This window comes from Pelodiscus sinensis, chromosome 7 (assembly GCF_049634645.1).
Source record: "Pelodiscus sinensis isolate JC-2024 chromosome 7, ASM4963464v1, whole genome shotgun sequence".
Taxonomy (NCBI): domain Eukaryota; kingdom Metazoa; phylum Chordata; order Testudines; family Trionychidae; genus Pelodiscus; species Pelodiscus sinensis.
In genome coordinates this window covers 36934042-36958302 of record NC_134717.1, presented here as the reverse complement: position 1 = coordinate 36958302, position 24261 = coordinate 36934042, and the positions used below count along the sequence as shown (strand labels likewise).

General features: G+C 38.8%; 1 protein-coding gene across 1 annotated transcript in view; it reads right to left on the bottom strand.

Annotated features, from left to right (window-relative positions):
* Positions 1-24261, bottom strand: part of LOC102446022 (sodium channel protein type 2 subunit alpha) — a 113749-nt gene that overhangs the window by 29310 nt on the left and 60178 nt on the right. Inside the window, exons 16-17 of the mRNA XM_006137325.4 lie at positions 20551-20907; positions 18087-18566 (exon numbers count right to left, since the gene is read on the bottom strand). Of these exons, the coding sequence (XP_006137387.1) occupies positions 18087-18566; positions 20551-20907 (837 nt within the window). The remainder of the gene's footprint in view (positions 1-18086; positions 18567-20550; positions 20908-24261) is intronic.

The window sequence follows — 24261 nt, the reverse complement described above, 5'->3', positions numbered from 1 at the left end:
GAAACAATCAATTCATGCTATAGTGGTTCTTTTGAATAATCTGATCACTAATTTGACACCTGAACCACTGAGGTCTGAGTATCACTCAATTGCATTATGGGTAGCACGTCATTGTTCCAACATTATGACCAAACCAATAGAAAGATACATAACAGTATTTTCATGTCTAATGTAGATGGCATTCTATCAAATCTGCAAAACCTAAAAATTGATATTTAAACTTTTTCATCTTATTGACATGAAAACACATATTACCAGTTGTTTATAAGTACTTTTTAAATTTCTAGATTATCAGAAAGAAAGAAAGAACAGCACATTAATTTTAGAGCAATAGCCATTATTTTGCATTCTCTTTTGCCAATGCACTTATATTGTCTATTGTGCATTTTGAAACTACTTGTTATTCTGGTACAGTACACATACATGTCCAATAAATACATAAGTAAACAGAAATATTCATACTTACATGATATCTGAAATAAAATCAAATACTTTTCAGAGAAAATTGTAGTAAGACTATTGCTTCAATGAACCAAAGTGAGTGATGTAATCCAAATCTTCAACTTTATTCTTTTATGCTAGGTTACCATATGATTAGCAATGGACAAATATGAGTACCATACTAAATAAAAGTGGTTTTGATCACAGCGTTCCATGACCTCTTACAATGTTATTACCATGTAGTGCATAACATCAGTAAAATGGCTGCATTGATAAATAGCTAATTTTATAAAGGGAATGATGTAAGCAGACTGAGAGTACATACTTATGTGGTGTTGTTAGTATTAGACAGATGGTTGCTGCATTGCAGCATTAAAGACACCTTCTCTACTTTTCTGACACTTTTAAAGCTTAGATTAGAGGCATTATTCCTAGGAAGAATGTTCTATTATTATGGAACTTCAACTTTTTTAGTACTTGTAAAGAAGTTAATTATAAAGAAAACTATTTTATCACCTGTTCAACTTAATTTATGAATACTGAAAACAGACATAATATTTTACAATATTTTAATACTGAACACAAAGTACAGTACATGCTTCAGGCTTAAAGACAACTGATTTGCTTTTCACAAATTATAGTTTTACCATGTTGCAATTCCACTGATTTCAGCAGATTTATAACAGTGCAGTTTAAGAGGAGTGTCAGGTTTGTAATCTTCAGAGCCTAGCTGTTATTTTGGTTAAATCAATTTGTTTACCATGATTATATGAAATTGATTGATTTCCATAATTAACACTGTTATAGTTGGCCCATCTAGGATACCCAGACTTAGGGCCAAATTTCGTTCACTATATTTAAGTTGAAGTCAATGGGTGACTTGCATGAGACGAATAATATATGATGTTTTTATTACATTAGCATATATGTTACTATTTTATATTGTCTTATTTACAAATAAATCCTCCAAATTTAGCAAAACTATTTATAGCAAAATATTTAACAATGGTGCATAAAGAAAATACACTAGGAAAAAAATGTATTACAATTTTTGTTTTTCTGGAAATCTTAGTTTCTTTAAATCAAGATTTCCTAATCTTTCTGCAATATGTATGATTTACAGAGATCCCTTATATTAGTGGCGGGAAAATACTCGTCCATGGGCTGGATCCAGCCTGCCAGGGCTAGCTCCTGATGTGGCTACAGATACTGGCAATCACATCTCCCACTGGTTGCGGATAACCATTCCTGGACAATGGGAGGTGCATGAAGCAGTGTCTTGGTCCACTTCCAGCCACTCCCATTGGCCAGGAATGGTGATCTATGGCTAATTGGAGCTGTGATTGCCAGTACCCGCAGCTGTACAGATAAATATAGAGGTGGCAGCCTGCCAGGGGTTAACTCTGGATAACCACCGTCATGTTATTGCCTACTCCTGCCTTATATGAGTGGTGTCTTAAAGTGCTATGCAAGATCAGCATCTAACATACTGCATTTATCATAGAATCATAGAATAATAGGACTGGAAGGGACCTCAAGAGGTCATCGAGTCCAGCCCCCCGCCCTCAAGGCAGGACCAAGCTCCGTCTACACCATGCCTGACAGATGTCTATCTAACCTGTTCTTAAATATCTCCAGAGAGGGAGATTCCACCACCTCCCTTGGCAATTTATTCCAATATTTGACCACCCTGACAGTTAGGAATTTTTTCCTAATGTCCAATCTAAATCTCCCTTGCTGCACTTTAAGCCCATTACTCTTTGTCCTGTCCTCAGAAACCAAGAGGAACAAATTTTCTCCTTCCTCCTTGTGACACCCTTTTAGATATTTGAAAACCGCTATCATGTCCCCCCTTAATCTTCTTTTTTCCAAACTAAACAAGCCCAGTTCATGAAGCCTGGCTTCATAGGTCATGTTCTCTAAACCTTTAATCATTCTTGTCGCTCTTCTCTGTACCCTTTCCAATTTCTCCACATCTTTCTTGAAATGTGGCACCCAGAACTGGACATAGTACTCCAGCTGAGGCCTAACTAGTGCAGAGTAGAGCGGCAGAATGACTTCACGAGTTTTGCTTACAACACACCTGTTGATACAACCTAGAATCATATTTGCTTTTTTTGCAACAGCATCACACTGTTGACTCATATTCAACTTGTGGTCCACTATGACCCCTAGATTCCTTTCCGCCATGCTCCTTCCTTGACAGTCGCTTCCCATCTTGTATGTATGGAACTGATTGTTCCTTCCTAAGTGGAGCACTTTGCATTTCTCTTTATTAAACCTCATCCTGTTTACCTCTGACCATTTCTCTAACTTGCTAAGGTCATTTACTACTGCCCAGTGGATAGACATTCTAATCAGTGGCAATTTTGAGTAGACAGTGTTTATGCAGGACTGGATCTTTGTTAGTTGATGAGATGCAAACTTAAAAAAATGTCAGGAATCTCCAAATTACTTAGCAGGGTGTCTAGCATCCAGGATTAAATGCTACAAAATAAAATATTGCAAAATTTCATAGTACACTTTCTGTATTGTAGGGGAGTGTGTTGTACCATGCTTTCTGTAGGTACTGTAATAATGAGTACAGACTTCAATATTCAGGAATTTAAGTTGGGTGGTACAGTAACATTTTTAGGTAATGTTGTAGAAAAGGAGGCATGTAGGCCACTGGATAAAATTTCACTCAGAAAACTTTAAAGGTAAATATGTGAGTGCTGTAACCCATCTTGGGCAGATATATCAGTCCCAGTCTCAGAAATGGCCCAGTGTATATGATTCAGATGGTCCAAGACTCTACCTAGTAGATGCCTTGCCCTGACTATGGCGAGATGTGATCATTTCCAACTGGTCTATAGGATCTGGGAATCCTATGAAAATTCCATAAGCAGTTTATAGTCAAGATGGAGTCCAGAGTGACTAGTCCTACTAATTTAAAATAAATTAGTGGTATTTGAAATGTCTGGTACTAAACTGGAGAAAGATATTGAAATCTACAACACTAAAAATGTATCATGTTTTCTTTTTCTTACAGTTTTCAAATGGTGCAAAGAGACTTAATGGTCTGTGTGTCTTATTTTTTATCTAAACCTTGTTCCCTTAAATCAGCATGCCTTAGTTTTATAAAAACAGTTCCCAAAGGAATGCCAACTGTATTGTCAGGGATACACGGATAAATGTTCTCCCATTAATTTCTGGATGTTTACTCTTTCTACAGGTCTTTCTTCTATTTCCAAATCATACAGATAGTTTAGTGTATCAAAGCAGTGAATGGAGTCTTTTTCACATACACAGTATGAACAGACCCTATAGGAGATAAACAATTACTTAACTGACGTGCACTCATTTAAACTTGCTCAGCCACAATAGAAGACACTGACATAATTTTCTTCTGAATATTAAAAATGCACAATGTTAACTGCAGCACCAACTGACTTGAGTGGTCCATAGGCCCATTGACAGATCAGGGCAAAGGCAGCCATTGCTCCAGGGCCCGGTGATTCAAAGGGGCCCTGGGCTCCAGCTGAAGCTGTTGATGCAGTGGCAGCAGGCGGTGCTTCAAGCCTCTTTGAATTGCCATCAGACCTCCGTTCTGCGTGGTGCAAAGGGAGACATGCCATGGTCTGGGTGGCACTAAGGCCTGACTCCTCAGCCCTACCCTTCTGCCTGAGGCCTTGCCCCTTCTGGGGCACGCAGAGCTGTGACTCATCACCTTCCCCCAAAGCCCACAATGGCTGTCAGCCCCACTAGTGGTACAGAAATATCAGGATGAGGATAAACTATGCCTTCCTTTCCTTCTCTAGCAGTGCTGACTTTTTCCAGGAGTTCCCTGTCCACAGCTCTTAATGCTTGGCAAATAATATATGGGAAGATTTACAGTGGTGAGGACTTGACATGGACTTATTTGATTTACATAAGCTATACCAGCCCTATAAACAAGATTTAGAGGCAGGTCCTGCAAGTTTGAAAAATTATTTCAGAGTGTACTGTGCATGTAATTTCAATGGAGTATGGGTGCCTAACTCCTTTAGGCTCATTTGAAAAGCCAAACCTCCATCTATAAGACTTAATTTGGGCCTCCTTTCCATCCATGACTTTATAGGATAGTAGGGGAAGTCCTGTCCACAGATATGAGGTTAGAAATCACCCAGTGTATTCTTTATGAAGATACATATCACAAATTTGCTGTACATAGATATTGTACAACACAGCTTGTTAACATAATATAATTTAATAATGTAGTATTCTAAGGTAGTATATGTAAATTTACAGAAAATGTATTTTTGACATAGCAGTTTAGCTATTGTGGAATACTGCCTCTAGAATGGTAAAACTGATAAATAAAGGAATGGATTCTGTAGTTCTCAAGTAAGGGCCACAGAGTTGGGGTTGGTATGAATACCAATTATAAATTTCAGGAAAAGCCACAAGTAAGATAAACTTTAAAGTATATTCCAAGTAAATAAATTTATACCACAGCATTAAAATTACCTCTTAATAATACAATAAATACATAACTTTAAATTCAAGGAAAATACTCTTTTTGTACACTGTGAAATTATGTTAAGACTTTGCTTGCATCATTCCGACCTGGGCAGCATTTATAGCAAAAATGCGGCCGCAACAACAGAGCAAAAAAAATTATAAACTGGTTAAAAAAATAAACTGAAATTTAAAAAAACCCTATGGTTAATTTTGTAAGAGGAAAGAAAAGAGCTTAGAAACTCAGCTACTATGAAATGTGTTAATTCAGCAAGAGGTCATTGCAAGAATGAACAATTGAATAATAAGTTCTTATTACTGATGTTTCATGAAATTTATTCAGTAAATATTTTAAAGACTAATAGATAACTTAAAATGAAAGATTAGAGGTAACCAGGATTAGAAGAGAACAAAATGGTCAAGCAGAAACACAAATAATATAACAAATAACTATCAGGAATATTAGCAATTAGCCTTTATTAATGTAGGGTAAGTATTTGAATTTTATGGATGGTAAATAGGGTCTTACTCGTATCTTCTCACAGAAAATCTGGTATGCTTCTTGTAAAGAGCTGTAATTATAATCACATAAGTTAAGGTAGGCAGATTTATACTCTGCTTACCAAAGTAATGAAGGCCAATAGCAGTTGGTATTTGAAACAAAAGCATCTTTTAAGTTGTCTTTTACTGTTGAGAGTTCTGTTACTTCTCTCTTTGTCACAGAAAATATATTTCCTTAGTATACTGTTCCTGCATGTCTCAGACCGGATTACTCTAGCAACAATTATATTAAGAGTATTACTCAATTGAAACTTACAATAAGTCAGTATAATCTGCAGAAGGGAAATTTTCTGTTGAACTGATATGTTCAACAGAAAAAACTATATGACAGGAAACTTCCAAATATTGTAAAGATTGCTCAATCATTCTATATGGATGTAAATAAAACTACACACACATTAAAAAGTTGTTTATGAGGCAACATCTGTAGTAATTAAGATGTTAAACCACAGCAACTAAATGCAATAGGTCACTGCAGCGTCAGCAATCTGAGCTCAGAATCAAGGGTCAGACCAGCTTGAACTTGAGTGGCTAGCCTGAGCCACCACCTAGTGCAACTATCACACTGGTATTTTAGTATGCTAGCTTGAGTGGTGCAAGTGTAAAACTGTTTATCTGCAAGGGGAGAAATAAGCCCTGCTGCAGTAAAGACATGCCAAGTGATAATATGTTCAAAGTCTGGCTTTTAGACTGGAAATTACACGGATTTTTTTTTTTTTTTGGCTGAATAGCATACTGAGGAAATTATTCTGATTGAATGGTGTCTACATTGACTTATGAAGTATATAACTTCCCTCTTCTTTTTCATATAATGGATTAAAGATACAAAAATACTTAAATAGATTTTAAAGCATCATTCTGATCATCACCCAGAGGTATCTTTAAAATATCACATGTACCAGTAACACCTTCAGTCATGCTTCAATTAGCAATATGATACAAGGAAAATAGCTCTTAGTTTAGCTTTTTATATAGAACTAAACAGTTGAAAGCAGTCTGGCCACAAGGGAAGGACTAAAAAATTTTGCAACAGGGTCTAAGTCAAGAAATTTTAAATATGTTTTTTTTTTGAACTTCACACAAACTTCACAGGTTTATATAATTTTGCTTATATCCAGGGCCCTTTGAATTTTTAGCTTTAATTTATTTTTAATATGCTAAGATGAGAGCAATACACAGCTCCCAGTTCAATTTGTTTTTAAATAAATGTCACAGAGGGCCAAGTTGCCATTGAACAGTTGTTGAAATCAGAGTGAAAAGGACCAAAGAATAGAACAAGAGGAACTTGAAAGATTCTATTTTTAAAGATTTTTTCCAACGACCCATAAAAATATTTAAAACAACAAAGAATTCTCACCCAATCATTTGTCAGAATGGCATGAATACCAATAGGTAAATAAGGTGATCTGTGATGAAAGTGGTGATGTTATATTCAAATTGATACAATCAATTTCAATATAGTAACATCACCAACTAAGAAGGCCAAATTGCTAAAAAGAATTTAACTTCAGAGTGTCAGGTCCAGTTTCTAATTTCAGCGTGCACTACTGCAATTCTGCTACAATGACAAAAAACAGACATTGGATATCACTCTATATCCCTAATATTTGAGGTCAAAACAAGTCTGTCAGTTCAAAGAAATGGGATATCACAACTACAGCAAATTAGTGGGTATTGACTATAAGTGGGTAAATACCTAATTGTAAAAACAGAGACAGTTGTCAGATAAGTTTTTCATTGCACAGAATTTTACCACCTCTATTGTAGTCAATAGCCACATTTTTCCTCAGCTGATATAACATTTTGTAATGTTACAGGTTGACTACACCATAATATTGCTTTGTGACAGTATAGTAATGCTGAATAGGTGAGATGGAGGGTGGAAAAATGGGGAGATCGCTTGGTTCAAAGTCAATAATATCTTTCTGATCAGAATTTTCATTTTACTCGATGTAAATATGTTCATCTTTCTCATAACAGGAAGTTTTAACACTTTTAGATTTTTTTGCCTTTTTTTAGGATGGGCAAACTCCTTGTATAAATGAAAGGGCTCCAAGATGAACAAAATGGGTTAGAATTTGTTCTCAGCTCCATCTCGTGTGTGTGTGTCAGCTCCATCTCTCCTGTGTGTGTGTGTGTGTGTGTGTGTGTGTGAGAGAGAGAGCGAGCAGAACTGGTTTCCAAATGTTTGATTGACAGAATATCAGTTTTCTGTAAGTTGTTTTACCAGATGACGGTAACATATCAGTTAAATTAAAATTTATGCTATGGTGCTTCTGTTACTGCTTGATATAGTAAATAATAATTAAAAAGCCTATACAAGATTTAAGGAACAACAAATATTTATACAAAAATAAAAACATAAAGAAACAATTAAGCACAAGTGGATGATTATTTGAATTTCAAATTACCTTAATTAAAAATGAAAATATGATAGTATGAGAAAATTTCAATACAGCAAACAGCTTTCTATTACCAATATAACATACTCCTGGGATGATTAAAAGGCTTCCTTTTTATTTTTATGATAAACCATATTCTACTTGCTTCCTCTTATACCTGAGCTATTTCAAAGCTAAGTCCCAAAACTTTATAATCAAAACTGGAAAACTTACATAGCATGCACTTCAAAAATTTGTTAGAATATTATTAAAAAGCTCATAGATAAGTCAGCATTTCATTCATAAAATACTGGGGGTGCCAATCTTGCTGACCATGCGGTGATGTGAGTCAAATGACTCAGCAAAGAGCAGTTTTGAATGTTTCTACTATATTGCAATGGATGGGCAAGAAACATAGCTGAGTAGCATGCAGGCCAGTCAATAGCCATTAGATAAATGATCATATATATTTATAACTTGCTTAGGTAACCTGTGTAAAATTGGTGATACGTTGCTCTGCCTGGTTAAAAAAGTACCAAAGTTGCATTCTTGATTGATCCAGCTTGATTTTATGCCTGTGAGAAGTAAGAATGGTAGGAAATGAAGTTCAAGATACCAACTATCTCTGCTTTTCTCCTCTGGAAACTCTTATACATATTCATTGATTAAAGACTTCACGCATTTATTTTAAGTACATTCAAAGAAATATAAAGAAGGGTAAGAGTATAAAATAATAAAGCTTTTTAGACCTTTTAATCCTGATTAAAATTAAAAATACATTATAACATGATTACAATAGCTCTACAAGATGCCTGCTTTCATATTAGGAATTATAAAAATATCAGATGAATATTTTTGGTAAAATTATTATCCTGAAACCTACACTTTTGAGAGAAATTGAATGGATCACTATTTCTATAGCATCTATTGCCATAATGTCTAACAGGTAGAGTCAATGTTCAACAAAGGAATGAAAAAATTCCTTTTGTCTTCAGTGGCTGCTGTATTGAGCCAGAACACCAATAGATTATGTGATAGTAAGTTGGGGCCCAATTCTGCAAACCCTCATTGATGTAAATACTTCTTACCCATACTAGTAACCCTATATATGTAATTGTCCTATTTGTGTGGCAAAGGGATGAGCACAATCTATGATTAAATAACAGAGTAAAGGAGTCTCAGAGGGCTAACCCTGTTAGTCTGAATCTGAAAAAACAATGAGAAGTCCTAAGGAACCTTAGAGATGAACACATTTATTAGAGGCAGATAGAGACAAAAAGATAGCTTTTAATAATTGGTATCTAAATCCTATCAAGGAAAATCAAAAGTATCATGAACCCTGGCAAGTCAACTGTAAATGTATAAATAGACAGCCCAACAATGAATTAGTAATATACACAAAACCTAACAGCAAAAGCTTGATAAGTTCACAAAAACCAGGAAGACTATCAAACAACCAGAGATACTAGATGATTGAGATGCTAAAGGAGCATTCAAGGAGGATAGGGCCATTGCAGAGAAAGCTAATTTTCCCTTGGTCCCATAAAGTTTGTTTACAACCAACAGTCCTGGATCTCAGTGTTTATTGCTGTTATCTAGCTCTAATTTACCCCTAAATGTCTTCTAAGAGCCCAGTAAGCAGTGGAAGCATTGTTAATGTGGCTAGACAATGCTGACCTCATGTAGTTCAGAAAATTCTCTGTTTGACACCAGTCAGGTCCCAAAGGTGCTAGACTAGAGTGGTTGAAACGGTACCAGGCAAATTGGTTGAAAGAAACCATAGTAAAATACAGGATTATCAGATACACGGGTGAACATGATATACTGGGGAAGGGTCAATACAGCTTTTGCAAATGGAAATCATGCCTCACTAATCTACTGGAATTTTCTGAGGTGGTCAATAAACATGGGGACAAGGGTTATCAAATGGATATAGTATATGTAGACTTTCAGAAAGCCTTTCAGAAGGTCTCTCACCAAAAGCTCTTAAGCAAAGTAGGCAAAGAAGGGGCAAAATTTGCAGGTGATAAAAAATTTATTAAGATAGGTGCAAAGCAGACTGCAAAGAGTTACAAAGGACTCAGACAACAATGGACAACAAAATGCCAGATGAAATTCAATGTTTATAAATGGAAAATAATGCACTTTGGAAAATATAATCTCAGCTATGCATATAAGATGATGGAGTCTAATTTAGCTGTTAAGAAAGAGTTCTTGGAGTCATTGTAAATAGTTATCTGAAAACATCTACTTAACATGCAGCATTCCCCCCAAAAGCGAACAAAATAGGAAAGAGACCATTAGGAAAGGGATAGATAATAATATAGAAAATATAATGCCACTGAATAAATGCAGTGTATGCCTATACTTTGACTAATGTATGCAATTATAGTTGCCCCATCTAAAAAATGATACATCAGCTCTCTGCCTTATGCTCCACTATCTCCCCACCCCCATCACAGGCTGGCTATCTTGTGGTATATTAAACACACTGTAGGGCCTTCAGGAAAGGAGGGAGTTCCAAGGGCTTTATATTCATGGCTTCATGATGCATTACTATTTCTATATATACAGTAGACTATGCCATGATCAATAAGTTGATTATAAAATACCAGAAGTAAAATCTTGGCCCTACTGAAGTTGATGGGAACTTTTCCCATCATCTTCAATGTAGCCAGGACATCACACTAGACATTTCGTCTTGCAGAGCTATTTAGGAGGTGGGGGAGCTTAACATGAAAATAGCATAAATGTACTGAACAAAGCTGTCAGTCTCTTTTCTGACCACAAGCTCATCATTAATGTCTCCTTTCATTAAGAATCTTCCTTTAGACAGGGCTCAATATTGGTCATCTAAGGCCTTGTCTGCACTAAAAGGAAGATCACTGTTGCCATAATCAATCTTCCAGAGTTCGATTTAGCGAGTCTAGTTAACATTCACTACATTGAACTCAGAGGGCACCCTTGTCAGTGTTCAGGACTCCTCCTTTTGCAAGGAGTAAGGAAAGCTGATGGGAGTATTTGCTCCTGTCAGCCTCTCGCTGTGGGGATGCCACCAAGCTAGGCTTAAGGTAAGCTGACTCCAGATATGTATTCTGCATAGTTGGAGTTGCGTATCTTAAGATGAGCTGCTGTAGAGCTGGCCTAACAGAAATGTTCTCATTCTTCCCTATAATAGACTTCACAGTATAGCAGAATCACTCAAAGAGGGGTGTGAACTAGATTTAATTGGATTTTTTTTTAACCAAATTGACTGATGGGGCTAATGACAGATTTAGGAACAGTTCTCCCTCTCGTGGCCTTGGAAACTTCAAAGCTATGTCCAAATGGATATTTCCTGCCCACCAAATATAAAAGCCATAAAAATGGACTTCAAGAATGAGGATGAAAGGAAAAGGCTGGCCAAACACAATTGTTAAGAATAATTTACACATCTTCAATACCTTTAATGTGGGGGGGGGGGGTTTAAGGTGTTTTGCAATCAATAGTAAATAATACCTTACAATACTCCTGTGAAATAAGACTCACTAGAACCATACTATAGATGGAAAAACAGGCGAGAGTCTTGTTTCCTGGCCAGAGTGACTCAATGAAAGAGCTGGGAATGGAACCTAGAATCCTTATCTAGAATGTTTATCAACTGTCCCATGATTTGATCTCTTGAGAATGACCCTTCATGTTGGTCCCAGGATACTAGAAAGACAAGATGAATGAGATGATATATTTTATTATTTCAATCTTTGTTGGTTCAGACTTAAGCGCTAGTACAGAGCTCTTCTGAAGAAGTCAGTCCAATGAATGGTATTACGTCACTTACCTTATCTAACAAAAGTTTAACACGACTTTAAGATAAGGACAGAGAACTTAATTATTCCTAAGAAATGGAATTAACCATCAGAACTAGTAGTTTACTAATGGTATGTGGTGCTATTTCGGGATTAGGCTGATTAGCCCTCAATTGGAGTAATGTGTCCAGTTCTGGGCACCACATTTTAACAAAGTATCAGAGGGGTAGCCGTGTTAGTCAATGGACACAAATCTGATATTAGGAATGGCAACATACAAAAACCTGTAGGGGAACACTTCAATCTTCCTGGACACACAATTGCAGATCTAAAAGTAGCCATCCTGCAGCAAAAAAACTTCAGGACCAGACTTCAAAGAGAAACTGCTGAGCTACAGTTCATCTTTAAGTTTGACACAATCAACTCTGGATTAAACAAAGACTGTGAATGGCTTGCTAATTACAAAAGCAGCTTCTGCTCTCTTGGAATTCACACCTCCAGATCAGCTGCTAGAAGTGGGCCTCATCCTCCTTGATTGGATCCACCTGGTCATCTCCAGCCTGATCCTGGCCTGCATATTTATTCCTGCCTCTGGAAATTTCCACTACATGCATCTGACGAAGTGGGTCTTTGCCCACGAAAGCTTATGCTCCTACACTTCAGTTAGTCTATAAGGTGCCACAGGACTCCTCATCACATTTTAACAAAGATTTGGAAAAATTCAAGGAGGTCCAGAGAAGAGCAACAAAAATGATTAAAGGTCTAGAAAATATGACCTATGAGGGAAGACTGAAATAATTGGGCTTGTTTAGTTTAGAAAAGAGAAGACTAAGGGGGGAGAAGATAGCAGTTTTCAAATATCTAAAAGGGTGTTACAATGAGGAGGGAGAAAAATTGTTCTCCTAGGTCTCTGAGAATAGGACAAGAAGCAATGGGCTTAAATTGCAGCAATAGAGGTTTAGGTTGGACATTAGAAAAAACTTCCTGTCAGGGTGGTTATGCACTGGAATAAATTGCCTATGGGGGTTGTGGAATCTCCATCACTGGAGATATTTAAGAGCAGGTTAGACAGACACCTGACAGGGATGATCTAGGCTGTGCTTGGTCCTGCCCTGAGGGCAGGAGACTGGACTCAATTTCTCAAGGTCCCTTCCAGTTCTATGATTTTATGATGCTTTCAGTATCCTCAAATAGCGATTCTGTGTCTTGACAGTGCGCCTACTATTTCAAAATATTTTTTGAAATAATGGGCACACTATTTTTATGTCCCTGTAAACTTCATTCCACGAGGATTAAGGGATGCTTTGGAATTGTGGTTTATTTCTAAATTTAGTGCTGTGTAGACAGCTCCAAATCATATATATAGTAGCCCAATGTCTGTGACTCTGTAACGCTGAAATGCTGGCTGTTCCCTCTGGGCGGCACTGTTGCCTCCCACCGGGGTGCTTGGCTGACTTCTGTGCCACTCAGCTACGCCGCTGCGGGGGAGCAAGCGGCGCAAGTGGCTGTTTGTGGTTCGCGGTCCCCAGGGAGCACCCCCGTGGCTGCTTGCGCCGCTTGCTTCCCTGCGGCGGCCCAGATGAGCGGCGCAGAAGTCAGCCGAATGCCACGGCAGGAGGCAAAGGGGGGTGGGGCGGTGACATGCGGTATGACAGCGGCTCCAGGCCCACCCCCTGGCCATGAACAGACCCTGACCGGGGGGAAGGCGGGGGAATGAGGAGGAGCGGGAGGTGGAAGACAACTGGGAGGCTGCAGGATCAGTGTTGGGGTGAAGTGAAACGGTGCAGGGGGGCAGCTGAAGCTCATAGGAAGCTGCTCAGCTGGGCTGCCACATGGGAGCAAGTGGTGCAGACAGCTGTTTGGGCTCTGCGCTCCCCATGCAGGAGGAGCAGGAGAAGAGAAAGAGAGAGTGAGAGGCAGGAGGGGGAGGAGAAGAGAAAGACAGATGGAGAGAGAGGCAGGAGATGGAGGAGAGCTGAGAGAGAAAGAGGGGGAGGCAGTAGGAGGAGGGGAGAGAGAAAGAGACAGAGCGAGAATCCAGAGGCTCAGGAGAAAAGACCGAGATGGAAAGGGAATAGGACGTGGAAGAGAGACCTGAAAATCCCGTTTTATGATGGGCTAATTGGCTAGTTACTAAATAAACTATTTTGAAATTAACTCAAAATAAACTATGTAATTTGCCTAGCTCAAATTGCATAGCTTATTTTGAGCTAAAGATGCAGTGTAGATACACCCTAACAGTGTTCCCTGCAAGCTCTGCACTTGTATGGCTGCTCAGGAGAGATTCCAATGCTGCCCAGCTGTTTAACAGAGTGCTCACAGTTAGATTTATGTTTCTACTGGATAGTGCACATCCACACATGCCTCAGTGATGTAAATATATTATTCCATACACAGATGGAAAATAATGCGCACAGGATGAAAAAGATTACCGTGAACATTGTTCACTAACTTTCCAGATGCAGAAATATCAATGACCGAGAAGAACTATACTGAAGGGGAACTAATATAAAGAATATTTCTGCAATGGCATATAGTTTGTTAAATATCACGTTAAGGAAACTCCTAGAGCTGGAGATTTTAAAGGAGGAAAATGACCTACTAAATAATTCATGAAAACAAAGCAATCTTCTGCCTTACAGGATAAATCTGAAATAACTAATAATTTTAGTCTGAGAGCATGTCTTCAATATGGGTTTGATTGATAAGGGAGTGACTGATCACTTTGCTATTGACTCTTACTGCACCTCAAAGAGTGCAAGGGAAGTTGATGGGAAAGTGTCTCCAGATGACACAGTGAAGACACCAAGGCAAGTAGATCTAAGTACATTGACTTCAGCTACATTATTTACCTAGCTGAAATTGTTTAACCTAGATCCATCTCCTGCTGTAATATAGACCAGCCCTCAGAGAAGAAAGACAGTTTCTTCATGAGACTTATAAACCTGAGAAGAATAAACAGAGGAAACCAGGTGCAATTTAAGTGAATAAAGGAAACTTTAAACTACTGCATCTTGCCAAGAATCTCTCTTACTATAAAATGTTGAAGAAAATCTTGTGAGTAGTCCCATTTCTAAGTTTAACTAAAACTCATTAGACATGATAAAAGGGAACAGAAGACTTCTGAAGGACCAACAAATGATCTCTAGATGGAAAAACAAAAGACTCATATGCTGATGTTAATGTAATATTTGTGGATGTATCTGAATGTTAATGAACTGGGATGAGTGTATAGGAGATGTCAAGAGAGACAAGCCCAAGAAAGGCATGTTAGGATCATCTGGGCTTTTCCCTGTCTTATCTTGTGTATAGCCTTGCAAGGGATTGATCCTGTAAGGGGCTGAGCATTCTGGTCTCAATCCAGAAAATAATTTAAACAAGTGCTTTAACTTTTTGCTTAAAGATGAGTTGGTGCCAGAGTGCTCAGCCATGGCAGGCTCAAGCCCTAGAGGAGTAAAAGAAAAGCATATACATAAATATAATCCTTCACAAGATTTCTGAAGAGAAGATAAATGTTATTGTTTGTTTATCTAAGTTTAATTCATATTATAGGAAAAGATATAGAAAGCAGTTTTTTTTAAAGAGACTCTGGTAGAAACCTTAGGGATATTTAGAGTTCAGTGCTTGAGAATCAGTCCTGGGAACAAAGGACAGACCACAAAAGCACAACTTGATGCCTGAGATATACCTAAACAAGTGCTTCCAGCAAGAGTTCCAGACAAAAGGAAAGGAAAGCCCCTCCATTAATCTGTGGATCCCAATCTGGAATTTGCACAAAATTACTTGGATTTGGATGAAAGTTCAGAAAAGGAAATGGAGAGAGAGAGGGATTTTAAAAAATGTACCAATAAGTACATGTTCTTGGCCTTACTAGGACTACTCACCATTTCAAAGTTTTGATGTTCACAGTTTTTTTAACCTTACTCATTCAATAGTAACTATTGCAATTATAGTCAATGCACACAAATAAGGCACAATACAATAGTATTTTGATATCCTATTGAATTCTTCATATGAAAGGTTCTATTTTACACAAGTTAATAAATTTAGTCTGACAACACCACTGTAATTTATATAATTATTATTCCTAATTTACAAATGAAGAAACCAAGAAACAGACAGTTTAAGTGACTTATCAGGATAACACAGAAAGTTTGCAAGAATAAACCAACTCTCAGTCATAGTTTGAGCTATATAATGATCCTTTCTCCCCAAAATTCTGATATGAATAGCCTTTATGGTTGTTTATGAATAACCTCTATAGTTGTGGTTAGGTGTGAAAGTGAAGAGGAATGTGAACATTTTATTTCAAGGAATATGTTTGGAAACATGGACAAATAGAAGGCTTAAAAAGCAGAAGTATTCTGGGAAACTACATGATCTAGGTAGAGGAGGAGAAAGAACCTGTGTCCTTGCTGTCATCTGATAATTACTGATTCTCTCAGTGTTAGAAATACTTTGATAAGCTTAGTAATAAACTTGGCTGGTCCACCCATAGCAGTGAAAAGCTCTGAAATAGATCATAATGGAATGATGCACCAATCAAACCTCTTGTAAGGTGCTTGAGGGAGAATGTTTCTTTTTCTTTGTAAGTGCACATTAAAATAGTTCAGCAGATATATGTCCTATTTTTGCACTTAGGACATATAGGACACCAAGGGTGTGTCTAAACTACACCCCTCTGCCGACAGAGAGATGTAGATTAGACACATCGCTATTGCAAATGAAGCAGGGATTTAAATATCCTGCGCTTCATTTGAATAAAAATGGCCACCGCTTTTTGCCGATGTGGCACATTGCCAGCAAAAAGCAGCAGTCTAGACAGGGATCAGTCAACAAAGAAAGCCTTTTCCGACCAATCCCTTATGCCTCATGCAACGAGGTTTACAGGATCAGTCGGAAAAGGCTTTCCTTGTTGACCGATTCCCATCTAGACTACCACTTTTTGCCGGCAAAGTGCCACATCGGCAAAAAGCGGCGACCATTTTTATTCAAATGAAGCACAGGATATTTAAATCCCTGATTCATTTGCAATAGCGATGTGTCTAAACTACATCACTTTGTCAGCAGAGGGGTGTAGTTTAGACACACCCCAAGGGCACATCTACACAGGAGGGCTAAAGCTGAAATAAGCTATGCAACGTGAGCAGCAATGTCAATTGTGCAGCTTAAGTCAAAATAGAGTATTTTGGCTTTTGGTGCCATCTACGTGGCAGAAAGTTCGAGAAAGAGCACTCTTCCTCCAGCTTCCCTTACTCCTTGTAAAAAGAGGGTTATAGGAGTTGGATTAAGAAGTCCTCCAGCTAACCATTATTTTGACATATGTGTCTTTGTTGACACTAACTATCTTATCCATTACAAAGATAGCTCCTCAATTATCATCTCTAATACCATTAGCTCACAGACATTTACCTTCCTTCCCCCCCCCCCCCCCCCGCATCTCCCTTCTGTTCTGAAATGTGATTTGTCCTTTTCATATGTGTTCATTTTTTTTAATTGTATCCTTTGGTATATATGGTTGTGACTATTTTCTTCCACTATTTGATCTGAGGAAGTGGGTCTGGCCCACAAAAGCTCATCATCTAATAAACCATCTTGTTAGTCTTTAAAGTGCTACATAGTCCTGTATTTTGTTTCAGCTATACCAGACTAGCATGGCTACATTTCTATCACTATTCTACATGGAAAAAAGAGTTCTAGATTTCACACAGACAGTGGGAAAAAAAGGAATTTTAATCTGTGGCAGGGTAAAGCATGGGATTCAAATGCCTCAATACTTGTAGGGTAAGGTTCGGTGGCTGCATGAATATGATTGACTTTGGGATAAGAAACTTCTGGAGATTTTTCCCACTAGGTCACTAATTTGCTACACTTGGTGGTTCTTACCATTTGTTGACACTTCTGTGGTGTTTCTGAAATAGGTTGATGGTCATAGTACAGAATCCAGGTGCTGTATTCTGAAAACAGTCAGTCACTATTGGCACTCTTTTTTGACAGTCTCAAAGAGGTCAATAATTGAAAGGAATGGAGCCTGTTATTTCTATAAATGGATCTTCCAGAATAATGTTGAAATACTAAGGCACGTTGGTGAGACAATTAAGGAGAAATTTGCACTACTGCTGCACATTCTGTTTCATGTACAAATAACTTCATTTTCCTGGGCTAGAAAATTGGAACCTTTTGCAACTATTAAATTGTCTTGATAAAATAGAAATAAAAAATAGAAATTAATCTTAATTTTCAAAAAGCATCGGTGTTGTCACAATCAAGAGAATACTCTATTTCTTTCACATTTGAAATTTGCAGCCTTCCATCGAATTTCTTATATACCATTACAAGATTGTATAGGCTATTATAAAGGAATAGAACTAGGGTTATAAATCAAAGCTAAAATGGAAAAATCCCACAGTTTATCTCAATAAATATAAAATACTCCTACCTCTTTGCTCTCCTCTAGATCTGACTCGCTGCTAAACTCTTCTGTATTTAAATTTTCAAAATCTGATTCCCCAACAGCAATCGGCACAGTCACAGTGAGACTTGGATTGTTTATGAATGACATGTAATCACTTTCATCGACGACATATTTTTCCACGCTGCTGCCTACACCACTGGTAGTTCCATTCCCATCTTTAAGATAGTTAAGGTCTTTACCTATTTCTACAACAGTATGATTGGAAATGCAGCCGTCTTTTTTGTTGTTTAGATCTTCAAGAGGCTTGATTTCATCTAAAACTTTTTGCTTTCTAACAAAAGCTTTTTGGGCGAATTCATGTACTTTTCTTTTTACATAATCTATTCCCTTCTGAATCCTTGCCACTGCAATTTGGAGATTGTTCATTTCATTATCATCATCTGTAGCCGCAAGGTTGTCCGAACTAAATGAGCTCAGCAGCAAGGCCAGAAAGAGGTTGAGTACCTAAAAGACAGTAAGGAAAAAACATAGCAGGATGTCTTATTTTTAAGTGATAACAATAATTACTTTATGGCATGTTTAATTATATAATTTTTACTTCACATTTAATAGTGTTATCAAACTGCCTAATGTCCATTCTTCTTAGTCCATTACTGCTGTATTGTACTATTTCTTTCTGACAACATTTTCAGGTTGCAAATCCTACAATCCCACTTGGCTGGATGACAATTAAGGTGAAAACCCAGTCCCAAGAAGGTGAACCCCACTCTGTATGAGCTCTTTACACAGGAGTGTGCATGGTGCAGGGGAGGGCATATGAATAGAGGCCAAGAGATGGGTGAAAGTAGGGCTACCTTCTGCTCTGAAGGGGGGGGGGCTGTACTCTCTCAGAACTCATAGAGGCTACTCCATTAAGAGACTGTTGTGCAGCCATTTTGTAGCAGGGGGATGGGAACATTTCTTCCTGCCCTCTCCCTCACACACCCAGCTTCTTAGGCTGGGTACTTAGCAAACTCTTGATGTTTATTAATTAAATAAATATGACAAATCAGAAAAATAATACTCACTAAATGCTACCAAAATAATATTAATACAATGTAATGTTTTGTGTTGAACATTCTGAGACTAAAGATTTATCCCTGAGCCGGAGTGTTCTGAGGGCTGGGAGCCAGAATCATTTGAGATTATTACCTCCATGTCCTAAGGGTTCAGATAATCCACAAGCAAGAGCCTAACCTTGTGACCCCAAAGCAGGTATATAAGATCCTAATGAAAGTGGCCACTCCAGTCTGCTCAGTGTCACTACTTTGTTGGGCAGATGTGGGCAATAATTTTTGCGGGGGACATTCCAAGGGCTGTATTCTTCCATGACTTTAATGGAAGAGGTGGAGGGTCTGGGATGGAGGTTAGGTGCAAAAGGGAGCTTGGGGTAAGGGTTTGGGTGCAGGAGAGGGTCTGGGGTCTGGGAGGGAGTTTAGGTAAAGGAGTGGGCAGTGACCTGAAGCAGATGATTGGAGTTCAAGGTCTGGGAGGAGGTATAGGTGCAAGAGCGGGGGTACAGAGGGTTGGGTTACATGGCACAGGGATGCAGGGTGGGAGGGCAGAGGGATGGGTTGAGGGAGGGAGGGCCTGGGTGCTACAGGCAGGCTCTGGACAGAATCTGGGCGATTACCAGCCAGCAGCCCAGCAGGTTCCTCAGCCAGACTCCCTAATTTCTATGCCCTTGTAGGCCTCTCAGAGCATCCAGCTGCAGGGAACATGTGCCTCGCTGAACACTGCAAGCCCAAGGGGAAGGGGAGGGTGCTTCATGTGCTGTCTGTCCCGCAAACAGGCAGCTCCCATTGGTCAGAAATTGGCCAATGGGAGCTGCAAGTTGCAGATTGTGCTGGGGCAGGGGTAAGGCAGCCCATGAAGCCTCTTATACCCATCTCCCCAAGCTTGCAGCATTCAGAGATGCACATGGCCCCAAGGTTGCTTTTCTGAGAGGTTTGTGGAGGCAAGGCAGTAAGGGAGCCTGGCTGAGGATCTGGCAACTTGGCAGGCCAGATACAGCCCTCAGGTCATATTTTGCCCTCCCATTGTTGGGGATGCTCCCTGCTACCTGATGTAGTGACAGACAACTCCTGCTCCACCTCATGAACCTGCTGCAGCATGTGTCTTCTCCCGTTCAAGCGACAGCCAGTCACCCAGCTATCCTGGCATAATATATACACTACACTTCCTGTACAGAAGGGAGTATTCCTAGTATAGAATGCTCTATATAAATCAATAAGAAATGTGTGAAAGAGTGTTCGCAGAGTCATCAATTCACATTCCAGGTTCAGTTATGATATTAACATGCCTTATTTTGATTAAATATTAGATGATTTGGGATAGTTTAATTTTTTTAAAGTTAGGTCTTAACCATCTTTAGTTCATCTCTGTTAAAATTAAAAGCACATTTTATCATATAAGGCATCATTTGTTGTAAAATAAATTATGTACATACCACTAGGTTTCCAATCACCATGACCATCATGAAAACAATAAGGCACATGGCTTGCCCTGCAACCTCCATACAGTCCCACATAGTCTCTATCCATTCTCCACACAACACTCGGAATACAATCAAGAAAGAGTGGAAGAAGTCATGCATGTGCCAGCGTGGAAGTTCACAGTCATTGGAGATCTTGCAAACACATTCCTTGTAGCTTTTGCCAAACAGTTGCATACCAACCACAGCAAAAATGAAGACAATGATGGCCAGCACCAAGGTCAAATTTCCTAAAGCCCCCACTGAGTTACCAATAATCTTTATCAGCATATTTAGTGTGGGCCAAGACTTTGCCAATTTGAAAACTCGAAGCTGGAAAATAAGAGCAGAGGAGCATTGTTACCGATGCTACAAATTACAATGAAATCATCAGTGCATTTCAGACTTTTAGTTACCAAAAACACATAACTGTAAAATGTCTCATTTCATTGCTACCACCTTTAGTCACCACATATGTTTTCATACATGCTGGCCAGAAAGGCTCAGCAGGTTTCTGCAATAAAGCACTTATTGACTGACGTCCTAATTCAAACTCCTAACAGCCAAAAAATGTAGGCTTTCACTGCAGGCTTCAGTTACACCCCAAACGTAGGGATCAATAGTACAATAATGAATATGCTTATCATGTCCACTGATTTACTCAAGGATATAGTTCCCCTGGAAAAAGTGCTGATTGCCAGTTGCTAACAAGGCACACAGACAATGGCCAAATTCATTCTTGAGATAATTCCACTGAACTCAGTGGAATTATCTCAGGAATGACTTGGGCCCTATATCCTTTAAATAAATCAGAATATAAATATTATGTTGCTTTCAGTTCCATGTAAGAGAGTACTTACTAACGGTATACATATAGGAAGGGAATTTGTCAGTTGGGGAGAAACACCCATATATTTAAGAGGAGAGTTGGTAAAATTTTCAAAAGAACCTAATAAATGTAGGATCCTAAATCTCACTTTCAAAAGTAATAGACACCTAAGATCCTAAATGTCACTGCGAGTTAATGGAACTAAGGTGACCTAGTGTCTAAATCACATTTGAATATGGGACTTAAACACCTTTGAAAATTTTACCCTGTATCATTAAATCCAGATGAGAGAAAGATTTTGTCTCCTTTCCCCCAAGTTCACTTCCTCCTGTCACAAAGATCATCCTGGTGGGAAAATATTGCTGCTAGAATGCATCATTGCATCCTCACAGGTTTGGAAAGTTTCATTCATAGATGTATCATTGAATTCCAATTGCCTGAAATTGCTTTTTGGTTTCAACTCTGTCTGAAACCAATGGCTTAATTTTGTATTTTCTCTTTTGTATTTTCTCTGAGATGCAGAGGAGCAAATGCAGGTAAATTAAAGATATGAGAATGATGGGGCAGGAAAGCTCTGCATACTAGCTGGAGAGCATTAAGTTCCAGAACACTGATGTGTACGGTGGCTGACTTGGGATACCACTTCCCTTGGACCTTTAAATGGTTCAGAAGTGCTTCTCACTGTTAGTGGAGTTGTCTATTAAAAGGATCCTGGTCAGTAAAGGCCATGAAAAAGAATAGTCCACTGCACACCTTGGTTTTATCCCTCCACAACTCTAATAAGGAGATTTCTCAAGACATTAAGGATACCCAAGCTTTGCTCTACTTCTTTGGAAGACACAATGATCTCAACAACTCTTAAAAGGGATGCAGATGGAGTCTGGCATGTGATGTGACATATATGCATGCAAACATGTGCCCCAAGAGTCTGCAGCAGGTTCCTTCTGGGATGCTGGAATAAGTATAGGGTTGGCATGAAACTGAGTTTAGTCTGATGCCTTTCAGAAGCCTGGGGCTTAACAGTGCTTGATAAATGCTAAGGTCTGACTTGGGATCAGCACTGTGGATTTTTTTCAATTAATTCTGAATCCAAGCAAGGCAAAGAGGTCTTGTGTCCTTTAAAGTGAGTCAGTCGATTGATGAGAAAAATTCCTCTTTACCAGATGTCTAAGTGGAGATACATCAAGATCCCTATCTTCTCCAATGGAAGGCCATTAGAGCTAGAACTTTGGTGAACATTACTGGCACTATGGAGTTCATAAAGGAACCACAAGTATTTTCAATGAGCTGATTGTACTGAGATGTGAGGCCTCTTGAAAGCTGGGAGCCACGAATCAGTCCATGAGATCTAAAGGGAAATTATAGATGCAAGTGTAACCATATGGAATTTGAAGCAACACATGAAGGTGCTGAAGCAATGAAGACAGATGATAGGTTTCCAGCCCTCTTTCTTCTTTGGGACTAGGAAGTAGTGAGAATAAAATCTCTTTCCCCCAAATTCTGAGACCACTTCCTCCATCACTCCCAGTTGAACGAGAGAATCCACCTGTTGCTTCAACAGTCTTTGGTGAAGAATCCCTGAAGAGGGATGAGAAGCATGGAAAAGGGACTGGAATAGCTAGAAAATGGACATGATACACCTTCCTAATGATAGTAGAGGCCCATTGGTCTGAGGTTATCTGAACCCAGGCTTCTTGGAAACAGGAAAGAAGGTTACCAAAAGGGTTGGAAAGATTTGGAGGTCATCAAGCTAGACTCTAGGGCTGCGTCTTGCTTTTGCGATTGCTTGCAATTGCTTTTGCACAAAATCTTGCCACCTGACCACACTGGCCGCGAGTATTTGAGCAAGAACACTGACATTCTAATGTAGGAAATCAGTGCTTCTTGCACAAATACTCTGACACTCCCGCTCATGGATAAGCCCTCTTGCACAAGTATTCTGGCATGGATGCTTTTGCACAAAAGCACATCTCTTGCACAAAAGCACATGCCAGTGTAGATGCTCTCTTGCACAAATACTTTAATGCAAAAACTTTTGCGTTAAAAGTATTTGCGCAAAATCATGCCAGTGTAGACACATCCTAGATGTATTTATCAAAACTGCTCTTTGCTGAAGTCCCAAATTGGGGAGCACCTGAGGAATAAGCTGTGGTAACCTTTGGTGAAATTGCTACATCTTCCTCAGAAGGTCTGAAGATCATTGCTGTAGATATACTAACAATATCGTCTCTGTCTCTAAAATGGTTACTATTGTCTGAGCTGCTTTCTTTTTGGGATTGGGAAATACAATCCCAAAGATTTTTGATAGGCTCTAAGGTCTTTTTAGATATGGAATGCCTCATAAATACAACTATTAAAGAGCTCATTGCCTTTGAATGAGAAGTCCTTTGGCTTGTAGCCGAGAAGATTTTCTCATCACCATGGCAGAGGCCATCAATCTGGTTGCTCTGTTTGATGTATTAAACATGCTTCAATTGCTGTTCAGGCCCCAGGCTCATCCTCTGTTATCAGGCACTTCAGTTCCTTGTGCTGATCTTTGGGGAGTCTGTGCATTAAATTGGAAAGTCTATACTATAACAGAAATTGATACTCAGAGAGCAGTGTCTGAAAATTTGACACTCGCATCTGAGGTATTTCATCCAAAGAGATCTAAGTCCTTCATGTCTTTCTCCCGAGGAGTAGATTGATGTAGCCCTGCACTTTTTCAGGGCTGGCATTAGGTGGACGCAAATGACAATTACCCAGAGCTCCATGCCACAAGGGTCCCTGCATTGGGGGAATTCAGACTTCAGCTTCAGCCCCAAGCGGCGGAGCTTAGGTTTGGGCTTTAGAAACACTGCAAAAATCCAGTGTGTGAG